The following is an 11,846-nucleotide window of genomic DNA, read 5'->3' as shown; positions in this document are numbered from 1 at the left end:
TCCATATGCTGCTTTGTGTCCCTTGGAAAAGAGTGATAGCCACTTGGGAAACCTCAGCAGACTGGCTTATCTTTTGTAAAGTGAAGTCCTGTAAGCGGTTTGAAGAACAACTACATTTCACCTTGTGCTGTGTGCATACATTTGTGTGATCGGAGTGTTCGTTCTAAGCTGGGACTTGTTTGAGAAAGCTTTACCAAAAAATCATCATTCAAGCCATACATGCAAGGACCTTTTCGTGGTGATAGGAAAGGTGGCATTGTGCCTTCATGTACTGCCTCAGTATACTACCTGAATTTTAATCTTTACAGAAAAATGTAATTGTTACCTATTAATGTATTTTTCAGAAATTAGGGAGATAGCAGAACCATCTGGGCATGGGCTGCTACTGATTTTGATTAATTTACTTCATTAGTTTTACTAATAAGTCAAATGTCACAAGTCAAAAAATGATGCCTTATTTGAACACTTTGGGAGAAGAGGCAAAAGGTTCTCAAAATGTATCTCTAATACTTTCTTAAAACACCCTTGTATTGCAAAGCAGTCACACATACACAGTAACTAAGCATTAAGGTTGCTTTGTTTCGTTGTGAGGTTAGGGGTGCATTTATGGGCTTCATTTTTCTGATGCACAAGTCATTTTCAGTGATGGAAGCATGAATACAACTGGTACCTGAAATCAAACCAGAATAAATGAGAACACTGGGGGTTATTTCTATACTACATTCCAGTCCTTTGGAACGGGCTTGCTCCTCAATATGGGTGTTTTGACCGTACCTATCATGTGACTTGAATGGATAGAAGAACCGAGCTTAAGTTTAAAAGAAACTGAAGATGAAAGTCATAAATTTCCTATCTTATCCTCAAATGGGGACAGAGAGCGAGGTGTTTCAGGCCAAGTACAGGCTTTTCACTTGGAAGGGTTGCGGGAGCACAATTGTGACTTCCCTGTAGCAAGAGCATTATCATAGTTACCCATAATTACTTGATTTCCAAGCTTACTCAGACCCTCAGATCCCAGCTGCAGATACCGTGAGCAGATTGTGATCGCATCCAATGCTGTAAGTAGGAGCATTTTATGTTTCACAAGTTGTAAAGCTGAAGCAGATTGGAATTCTGGTATCTTGGTCTTGTTTTGTTTGGCTGGGGTTTGGTTTTGGTGGTTATTTTGGGGTTTGTTCCGGGTTTTTTTAATTGAATGTCTTTAAAACAACTACCACAGTCTAAATTCCACATTTTACTTGATTAATGTACATTGTATTCCTTTTAGCTGAGAGTTTGACAGAGTGATTGGTGCAATATCAACTTAAAAAATTCAAGCTGTTTTTAACGAGTAAGGTTCCTTCAGTTATAAGTTTGTTAGCTGTAGGTTGGGCTTTGATTCTCCAGGCTGAATTCTGTCAATGCTGTGCATGCTTAATCTATTACTGTGCTTACCAAGCCCTCTGAATAAAAGCACCTAAGAGAGAGTTCACTGCTGTTAATTTTTCATGATAGTTACCTGGTTCTGAAGTAATGTAGAACAGGAATGCACAAGATCTAAAACTTAACTGTTACAATTTTGATTAAGACAATAGATGTTTCAAAGTGATGTACAGATCTATGATGTCTAATGATATTTAATGGCTCATTAAATTTTTACTTCATCTAATAACACTGTACTAAGTACAAGGCAACCTTCAGGTTTTAGCACAGGAGAATGCTCTTCAGGAGTGTAGGTGACACAAGAGAGGGAGATTGCTACCGACCACCATTTGTTGCATGTGAAATCTGTTGGGTTATACCCAAGAGCAAGAAGGCCAGGGTGAGGTTTTTGCTGTTATTGTCACTTTATCCTACACACACTTGGGAAGGTGACCTTCTCCTCTGTGGTGCCCTGAAGGCCCAATGAGTCTGATCACTATTGCTTCCTCAGGTGAAAGGCTGCTGGAATGGCTTTGCCTGCTAATACCAGGTGCTGACTTGGGCTATGCTTGATTTTGAATTTGCTTTATTGTCTCTTTTTAAAGTATTTTCAAAAAGGGGACAAAGGGAACAATACGTACCTTGTGTATGCAATATAAGATGTGCTGACTTACATCTTACTTCCTTCCCCCTTCATTTCACAACTGTTTCCCCCACCAAATGTCATTCAAATGCGGATTAAACCAACCAAGTCTGATCCTAATTCTTCTACAGCATCGAAGTCCTGTCTTTGATTCCCAGCACCAACAGGCTTGAAAAAACAGTCTTTGCACACCTCTTCTGTACTGTGGTTATGCTGAATGTCTCACAAACCGTGAAGCTAACACTTCTTCCTTGCTGCTTTTGGCATAGGACCATCCCACAGAAACAGACTGAGGCTTCTCCCTTCTCCACTCCCAGGTTTTGATGTGAGGAAAAGCAGCTCCAAGGTAACTTGATGTGGGAATTCATGGTTATTCCAAGGATCACACATAGTTAGAGATGATACACAATCCCCTCTTGTCTGCTTATCCCAGTCTGGCCCTTCCTGCACCTTGGTCCCTTATAGCAGTCTTCTGCTGTAGGCCTGGCCTAAAGGGGTGGCCTGTCTGTCCTGCCTTCATGGCCCAACATTGAGCTATTGCCTCCATGTCCATTATCTCTAACTGTTTTTTCAGCTTTTCTCTGTAGGAAGTGTTGTCTCCTCTCCAATGCTCTGACAGGCTGCATGGGTGCTGTCTGCTCTCTTTCAAGGAAAACAGGTGGACAATGCCAAAATCCATCATGCAGTTGCTACTTGGACCTGATGTCGTTACGCCATTGGGTGCTAGTTTCAAGCAGGTGAAATGTGCCGGAGAAGCATGGGGACTGGGCAGGGATGAAAGAGGTCCCTGTCCTTCTCTCAGGCCATCCTTTCCTTGAAACATGGGGACTGGCCGGGTGATCCAGACCTCACTGGAAATAATATGAGGGATGGGGGGGGGGGGGGGGGGGTTTATGGTGGTGTTTGGGTTTTTTTAGGGGATGGAGGTGTTTGCGCTGGCTCCCAGCTAGGGTGACGGTACATAGTGCTTGAAGTGTGGTGGAGGGGATGCTTCTGCCTGAGGCTCCTCGGCACCTGCCTCCACCCGCTCGGCTGGGATTAAGTTAATTAACCGGCCCGGGCACGGGGACCCGATCCCAGCTAGGGAAGTACAGGCGGTGGGAGGCCGAGGTTACGGTCCCCCGTGGGAGCAGACACGGTCCAGCCGCCGGCTTTGCCCCCACTTCTGGCGCCCCCTCCCCAAGCAGACCCTCGGGCGGGTTTCCTCCCCCCCCACCTTCGCTGTTAACAAAACCTGGTGATTAAAACGCGAAACTAACAAAGAGTTTTTCTTCCACCTTAACCTTGCACACAATCCTTTAACAAATTAATTAATCCTAATGAATTAACACTTCATTTATTTAAACGCGCTACAGTTCATGAATTAAATTTTCATGCAGTGATTAAAGGCTGTTGAAATATGCATGATTTCGTTAAAATTTTATAATAAATCAGGGCAATGTGTTACATGACAAGGCAACTACTTCCCAGCCTCTCGGAAGGTGCTTTGATTCACGGAGCGGGGGAGGGGGCTTAGCTCCCGGTTTCGGCAGCCGAACGGATCCTGGAGCGCTGTGGAACTCGGCTGCCGACCCCCCATGTCCCCGAGGGGATTAAGGAGCCGTGTTTCAGCCACTTCCCCCCTAAACGCGGTGTCCCGGGAGCGGGAGAGACCGCGGCGCGAGTGGAAACCACAGCGGGTTTGCCCACGAAGCCGGTGTGGAAAACGAGCACGGTCCGGGAGGGGTTTTGACGGCTGGGCTTCTGGCTGTGCGGCTTAATCCCTCCGCATCGCTGAAAGGAAAGAGCGAGGAACCTGACTAGCGAGAGATCTGCAGTATTTTCTCCCGGACGCCTGGCTCCGCCGGTCTCCGCACTTTCCCGAAACGGGACGTTGTGAGCTACCATGGGACCTCCATCACCATCAAGCATTTCAATTTTTAATATGACAACATTCTACACTTTGGCTGCGAAAGCAATTATTGCGGCTTGTACATCAGTAATTAGCAAGTCTTTGCTGATGTAAGGAAAGTCCTCATTAGGACATGGCAATACTTTCTTGTGCATTCACCCGAAGGTTGGGGGTTGTGTTGTGGGTGCTGAGGTTTTTTTCTTCTGAAGGTTGCTTTTATCATCTAAAGGGCAAATAACTTCTACACTAAATGGGATATTGACTTCCTGTGAACTTCACCAAATAACGCACTTACTGTAGGTTTTCTCTCAGCGCTCCCTCTGACACTCTGTGGTAGGGCAAATACCGCGACTGAAAAATGCAAAGCTAACGTTTGGTGAAATAAAAGTACCCAGATGGTTTAGAGCGAGTGGTTCTAAAGGATCCACATTAACTTTTTATTTAAACTCGGGCTATATAACAAACTATGATAAGACGTTAATTCTTTATATCCCAAGCTTTAGTATATTCATCTTTGGGGAATCCTAAAAGAGAAATCAAATACAATGGGTTACAGTAATTAATTTATAAACCGTTTCACATGGGAATAAGAGGTTATTTTATTACTTTCTCAAGATAGGCAGTTCAGTCAGTTAAGGAAATCTGCTTATTTCTTTCTTGCATTTCGAGCTTAAGAAAACTACGGGAGACAAGTAAATGCGTTATATGCATATATATGCTTCACTCGCCTTATCGAGCATCTTTGGCCATAAGAGTTGGGCTGCAGCGTGGTCGTACAGCCAATGAACTCATTCCTCAAAGCCTGAGAGTTTATTGCCATCAGTATTCATGAGGCTGGACGTACCCACGAGGAATAGAAATAACAGCGAACATTAAGATAAAATCTATTATCAGGCCCGTGCGGTGCTGAGCTTGGCTCAAGCCGTCTTCCCGGGGAGCCGGCTGTGTGTGAGGGGGGGAAAGAGGCTGCAGGGAGCTGGCGACAAGGGGAGCTGGTCCGCAGTGAGCCCCGGGCTGTGCTCTGAGGGGGCCGCGGGGCCGAGACCTGCGTCAGGGCAGCATCGGGGAGGGGATGTAACTTTAAACGTTGCTCTAAAGTTAGCGCTACCCCTCTTACGATAGATAGATAGATAGATAGATAGATAGATAGATAGATAAGATAGATAGATGATAGATAGATAGATAGATAGATCGATAGATAGATAGATAGATAGATAGATAGATAGATAGATAGATAGATGTGTCCCAAGGACTGCGAGGGGAAGTTGTTTCTCTCTGGCTTGATAAGCATAAGACCAAAATCCTTTCATCCTCCCCTCTTCTGTCAGCACGTCTGGAAGATCAGACAGAGGGAAAAGTTGGGTGATCGCGCCCCGGGTGGATTTTAATGAAGGGGCAAGGAGCACCTGGCAGTGGGTGTCTCTCCAGCAAGCGGGACTACTTCACCCCTTATTTGAGAAACAGAGGAGTATACAGCAGGATGCATATCGCAAGCTGCCGAGACCTCCAGAAGGCGCCGGAGAGGTGGGACAGAAGGCCTGTAAAACCTCTGGAGGTCCTCACCTCCTCAGCCTACGGCTGGCACTGGGCTTGGAAGTGGGAGTGTGGCTGAATTTTCTGCCTTTCTGGCCTAAAAAAATACAAAACAAAAAGAAGGGCGTGAGCAGAAGGTGCCGTTCACAAGTACTGGAGGGGTTCTATGTTCCTCAGCCCAAGGGGAAGGTCTCCCCCGCCAGCTCCCGCCCGAGCCGCCGGTCCCCGGTGCAGTTGGTGCTGCGGGAACAGCCGGGGCCGGGCTGCCTGCCCAGCGGGTGGGGGACCCCAGCCTCAGAGGCACAGCAAACCCGACGGCATGCGGGGAGGAAGGCAGGTCACAGCCCAGCCTGGAAATCCGTTCACCCCTGGTCGCCGCTTGCACGATTCTCTCTGGCTCCCAGCGTTTTCCGTAGGGAAACCACATGCACTTGGCCTGACAGCGTCCTGGAGGGCGATTACCCGGGCATCCCATGCCTTCCTCAGCTGGGAAAGGAAGTGAGCCTGGCCTTCTGCCTGCCGCCCGGCCTGGAGCAAACAGGAGCTCCCCGGAAGGGCCATTGCCTGGCTTTCCGTCTCTGGTAGGAAAGGAAGGATGCCCGGGCCTTCCTCCGAGAGCTGGGCACTTCACAGCAGCTAACTTGGTGAAAAGAGGTGCTGACTCCCACTTTCCTCCTCATCCTCTCCATCCATTCCCCAGGAGGCTTTATGGGAGCTTAGAAACAGCTAGAAATCATATGACTTAAAAAAAGAAAAAAAAATTAAAAAGGGGAAGAAATCCACATAAAGTATGATTTAGCTATTCTGCTGCAATGATTTCGATAAATAAGGAGATAACAACCCCTCTTCAGACCAGTGTCTTTCAGTCTCAAGTTCACCCCCCTCCCTCCCGAGATGAAGTTGCATTCCGCCACCCCAGGGGACGCGGTAATGGATGGAGACCTGGCTCCTTTTCGCACAAGTAATTGGCAGCCGTTCCCTCCTTCCTCCCGGCTGGATGGGGAGCTGGGGAAGGGCTTATGAAGACAAATGTGGACTTTACCTGGGGTTGTGGTGTGTGCTTGTGTGCTCTGTGTGTGTGTGCCTGCGTGCCCTTTCGGCTGTGTTTATGCGCATAAATAAGAGACGTTCAGGAGAAACAGAGCAATTCCGATGCACTCCGAGGCTGTCACATCCCTGATCCAACCACCCCACTGCTGCCCGCCTGCCTGCAGCCCTGCTGAAGCAAACAAGGCAGCATCTGGTCGGTCACCGAGGGACAGCTTCGGCGTGCCCCAGGGGACAGGATTCACTAGGGGCTGTTCCCTGGGGATTCACATTAATCCCACAGGCACAGCAATAGCAGATTCACTCCTTTGACAGTTTTGCCTCCAAATTCGTAAGTAGCTAAACAAAAAAAAAAAAAAAACAAAAAAAAAACAAACAAACCCACAACAACAAAAAACTAAACCAACAACAGAAACCCCTGCTCTAAAACGGAGCAGTAACCTCGAATCCCTCATAAAAACAACCGTGCGTCATTAATCCCAGTGTCACTGTCATTCCTTAACTGTTCCATTCACATGCAAGAGTGTTCAAATAATAAACGACAGAAAAGATAGAGGAAAGTAAGACAAGAAGAAAGAGAGAAAGAGGAAGGAAGGAAGGAAGGAAGGAAGGAAGGAAGGAAGGAAGGAAGGAAGGAAGGAAGGAAGGAAGGAAGGAAGGAAGGAAGGAAGGAAGGAAGGAAGGAAGGAAGGAAGGGAGGAAGGAAGGAAAGCAATTCCATATTACTTTATTTTTTTTTAGCTCATATGATACAGAATCAACTCGTTTCTTGTATAAAAAGTACCTGAGTAAGAACAGAAAGAGCGGGAAAAGACAGAAATGACAGAAAAAGAGAACTAAAAGTGAAGAGATGAAGAAGGGAAGAAAGGAAGGACTGGGTGAGAGAGAGAAAGAAGAAAGAAAGAGAGAGAAAGAGAGAGAGAGAAAGAGAGAGAGAGAAAGAGAGAAAGAAAGAGAGAAAAAGAGAAAGAGAGAGAGAAAGAGAGAGAGAAAGAGAGAAAGAGAGAAAGAGAGAAAGAGAGAAAGAAAGAAAGAAAGAAAGAAAGAAAGAAAGAAAGAAAGAAAGAAAGAAAGAAAGAAAGAAAGAAAGAAAGAAAGAAAGAAAGAAAGAAAGAAAGAAAGAAAGAAAGAAAGAAAGAAAGAGAGGGGAGGGAGAAAGGAAGAGTGCGGGGAAAGGAGAGTGGCGAGAGAAGGAAAGAGAGAGAGTGAAAGAGAGAAGGAAAGAAAGACGGGAAGAAAGAGTGAAAGAGAAAACATGTTCTGTTTGTGAGACTACATTGACTACGCCAATGAAACTTGGGTTTTCCCAGGCATAAGGAGCGCGGGCTGCCCGGGAAGCCAAGAGGAGATGCCCAATTCCACCTCCGCAGCACTTCCCCTTATGGGAAGCCCACGCTCCTCGTGGACGAAACGTCTGTCACCGGCGGTGTCTTTGTAACAAAACTACACTCGGCGGTGATGGGGGAATGAAACTATACGGAAATCGGTAGCCTCGGAGTGCTTCAAACAAACGCTTGCCGCCGCGGTTCTTCCCTGAGAGCCGAAGCGCAGATCTCCCCCGTACAGCGGCGGGGTGCGGCACTTCCTACCGTGCGGGCCCTCGGCTGCGGCAGGGACCACACACCTTTGTGCGTGGGTGCCGAGCGCCGGGCCGGTTCCCACCGCCGCTCGGGGCACAGGGAAGGGGCGCCGACCTGCACCTCGCCGGCCCCGCCCCGGGGGCACCCACCGCCTCCGCGCCCCACCGCCCATCCCCGCCCCATCGGGGCGCCCCTGGGCAGCGCTGGCGGCCGCGCAGCGCGCACGTGTGGCAGCCACAGGTGCCGCAGCCGGCCGGTGCTCAGCGTCGCTGGCTATAAGAGAGGCCCCGCCGCCGCCGCCCCGGCGAGACGGGCGAGGGCTGCGGGAGATGCAACAAGGCGCGGGGAGGCAGGGACCGGGGGAGGCGGCGGCGGCGGAGGGAGGAAAAGGAGGAGGAGAAGGAGGAGGAAAGAGAGGGGGAGGAGGAGGAAGGGGGGGAGACAGCTGATGCCTGTCAAAGCCGGAGCCGCCACGCTCTCGCGAGAGCCCGCCCGGCGGTAGCCACGGGATGCGGGGCTCAGGTGCGGGCAGAGCGCAGCGCAGCGCGCCCGGCGCCGGGCAGCGGCAGGCAGAGGAGTGAGACGGCGGGGGCCGGAGGGAGCCTCGCCGCCCGCTCACCCGCCCAGCCCAGCCCCGGCCACCGCGGCGGCGGCGGGGGCAGGGTCCGCTGCGGCACCGCGCCACCGGCTGCCCCGACCGCCATCCGCAGCCGTCCGCGGCTTCCCACGGCGGGAGGAGGAGGAGAGCGCCCGGAGAACACTTTCCCCCGACTTCAGGAGTGTTTGTGGATTTACATGCCAAGCCTTCAAGATGATGTCCATGAACAGCAAGCAGCCGCATTTTGCCATGCATCCTACCCTACCTGAGCACAAATACCCCTCTCTACACTCCAGCTCGGAAGCAATAAGAAGAGCATGTCTACCAACTCCACCGGTAAGGGACAGGCAGCTACAGCTCTCTTTATTTCTTTATGTGCTTTCTTTCTTTCTTTCCCTCTCTCTCTTACACACAGACACACACTCTTTCTCTTTTCTGTACACTGCATGTATGTGTATGTGCATTAATAAAAAAACCGCTGCGAGGCACATTTTGACAAGCGGCGCTTAATGTTTTTTTCATGTCTTCCTCTGCAATCATCTGAGCGCCTGTGATCTTTTTTGAAAGCGGTGTTCACACGAGCCTCCGACTTCATCCACTTTCTGTATTAATTTTTATGACTCGGCCTCTGAAAAGGAATGCGCTTTATGTGCTCTTGTGTTTGACACAATTCCCCAGATGAGAGTTACAGATCCATTTCTTCTCCTCCTTTCTCCTTTCGTTTGTTTTTTTAATTTATTTTTTAAATTTAATTTTATTTTAATATATTTGTTCCCTTTACTCCCTCGTCCCCTCTTTTTTTTTTGATACCTCTCCCCGGCTTTCTGCCTTTTCTACTCTTTGCTTCTTCTTTTCCTCTTTTGCTCCCCTCTGCACTCTCTTTCCTATTATTCTACCCTATCCCCTATTTCTCCTCCCTTCCCCTTGCTGCCTCCGGCTATACCTCGTTTCTATCATTCACTTGGCTCTTCCCCCTGCCCCGTACCCCTTCACACGGGCACGCTGTTGCCGGCTTCCCTCCTCCTTCCCCCCAACTTTTTATCTCCTCACGGGATTCCCTCTCTCGACTTTCCCTGCTCCTTCCCACGGCGCCCCCGCAAACCCACACTCTCGCTTCTGTCTCCATCTTTCTTTTCTCTTTGACCGCTTCCCAACGCCCCCCTGCCCTACTTTCCCCGCACCCCTCTCTGTTTTGTGTCCCTTGCAGCTGCAGAGCAATATCTTCGCCAGCCTCGATGAGACCCTGCTGGCGCGGGCCGAGGCACTGGCCGCCGTCGACATTGCCGTCTCGCAGGGCAAGAGCCACCCCTTCAAACCGGACGCCACCTACCACACGATGAACAGCGTGCCCTGCACCTCCACCTCCACCGTGCCTCTGGCACACCACCACCACCATCACCACCACCACCACCAGGCGCTGGAACCCGGCGACCTCCTCGACCACATCACCTCCCCCTCCCTGGCACTTATGCCCGGCGGAGGCGGCGGCGGAGGCGGTGGCGGCGGCGGCCACGACGGGGCAGGCGGCGGCGGCGGAGGGGCCGGCGGCGGTGGGGCCGGCGGTGGCGGCGGCGGGGGAGGCGGCGGCCTCATCTCCACTTCTGCTCACCCGCACTCGCACATGCACGGCCTGGGCCACCTCTCGCACCCGGCCGCCATGAACATGCCGTCGGGGCTGCCGCACCCGGGGCTGGTGGCTGCGCACCACGGGGCCGCTGGGCAGGTGGCCTCGGCTGCGGCGGTGGTAGGGGCGGCCGGCTTGGCCTCCATCTGCGACTCGGACACGGACCCGCGGGAGCTGGAGGCCTTCGCCGAACGCTTCAAGCAGCGGCGCATCAAGCTGGGGGTGACACAGGCCGACGTGGGCTCGGCGCTAGCCAACCTGAAGATCCCGGGGGTGGGCTCCCTCAGCCAGAGCACCATCTGCCGTTTCGAGTCCCTCACCCTCTCCCACAACAACATGATCGCCCTCAAACCCATCCTGCAGGCCTGGCTGGAGGAGGCCGAGGGCGCCCAGCGGGAAAAAATGAACAAGCCCGAGCTCTTCAACGGAGGGGAGAAGAAGCGCAAGCGGACTTCCATCGCCGCTCCGGAGAAGCGCTCCCTCGAGGCTTACTTCGCCGTTCAGCCCCGGCCCTCCTCCGAGAAGATCGCCGCCATTGCCGAGAAATTGGACCTCAAAAAGAACGTGGTGCGGGTTTGGTTTTGCAACCAGAGACAGAAGCAGAAACGGATGAAATTTTCCGCCACCTACTAGGGGCGGGCGGGAGGAGCGGCCCCAGGGGGGTCCGGGCCGGGTCTGGGTCCGGGGGCCGCACACCCACCGCTGCCCTCGCCCGAGATGCCGTGGGAAGCTCCTGGGGACCAAGGGACGATGTAGAAATTAAACGCGAACTACTCGCTGAGAAGGGAAAGGGGGGCCTGCGGGGAGGGAGGGGGGAGGAAGGGAGTGCGCTATCAATTATTAAAACAAAAAGACATCGGGACATCAACGAGAAGAAGGAGGAGAGAGGAGGAGGTAAAAACGCTCTAGAAACCAGTGGGGGTCATTTCAGCGGCCCCATCCCCCTCTGTGCTCCCCCCCCAACCCCAACAGAAAGCGGGAGAAAGAGCAACTTAAAGCGTAAACACACACAGACACACACCAATAAATACCGTGACAGCAACAACCACAAAACGAGCAACCTAAGTCACAACTTTCCGAAGGAAAAAAATCCGACCAACAAACCCGGAAGGCGAAACTGTCGGTGATGATGCTACGTTTGGTTTGGGTCTCTTTTCATTGCTTTCTGGTTTTCTTTCTTTTCCTCTGGCTTGGTAATGAATGAGGATGGCGGTGGTTTGGGGGGGGGGGGGGAGGGGGGCGAGGGCGGAGGTCTTTTTCTTTGGTTTTGGTGTGGTTTGTTTCTGGGGTTTTTTCCCCTTTTTCTTTTGTATCTTTCTTCTTTTTTTTTTTTCCTCTCTTTCTTTTCCTCTTTTTATCCCCCTGCTTTTCCCCCGAACGCGTTTTTTTTTTTTTACGAGGCTTTGGCGACGGGTCTTGTCTGTGCCTGGGAGCTGTGCGAACGGAGCCGGGGCAGCCGGAGCTCCCTATGCTTGGGAGCGGGTCCCTTCCCTCTCTGCTCTTGCCTCCCTAATCCTAGCTAGCTCAAG

At 51.2% G+C, this 11,846-nt stretch overlaps 1 protein-coding gene across 2 annotated transcripts; it reads left to right on the top strand.

Annotated features, from left to right (window-relative positions):
* The first annotated feature begins 8,882 nt into the window (after positions 1-8,882).
* Positions 8,883-11,021, top strand: POU4F1 (POU class 4 homeobox 1). 2 transcript variants are annotated; one of them, XM_034074625.1, is made up of 3 exons: positions 8,883-9,029; positions 9,901-10,189; positions 10,274-11,021. In XM_034074625.1, the coding sequence occupies exons 1-3, from the start codon at positions 8,907-8,909 to the stop codon at positions 10,948-10,950; spliced, it is 1,089 nt and encodes a 362-aa protein (XP_033930516.1). In that variant the 5' UTR covers positions 8,883-8,906; the 3' UTR covers positions 10,951-11,021. The 2 variants fall into 2 exon arrangements, with proteins under 2 accessions (XP_033930516.1, XP_033930515.1); XM_034074624.1 differs by having other exon boundaries at positions 9,901-11,021.
* Positions 11,022-11,846: the final 825 nt, after the last annotated feature.

This window comes from Melopsittacus undulatus, chromosome 2 (assembly GCF_012275295.1).
Source record: "Melopsittacus undulatus isolate bMelUnd1 chromosome 2, bMelUnd1.mat.Z, whole genome shotgun sequence".
Taxonomy (NCBI): Eukaryota; Metazoa; Chordata; class Aves; order Psittaciformes; family Psittaculidae; genus Melopsittacus; species Melopsittacus undulatus.
This window is presented reverse-complemented; position numbering and strand designations above follow the sequence as displayed.

Coding starts and splice junctions, on each gene's coding strand:
- POU4F1 (XM_034074624.1), top strand. CDS start 8,907: ATGATGTCCATGAACAGCAAGCAGCCGCATTTTGCCATGCATCCTACC. Junction 9,030..9,900: donor CATGTCTACCAACTCCACCG/GTAAGGGACAGG, acceptor TGTCCCTTGCAG/CTGCAGAGCAATATCTTCGC.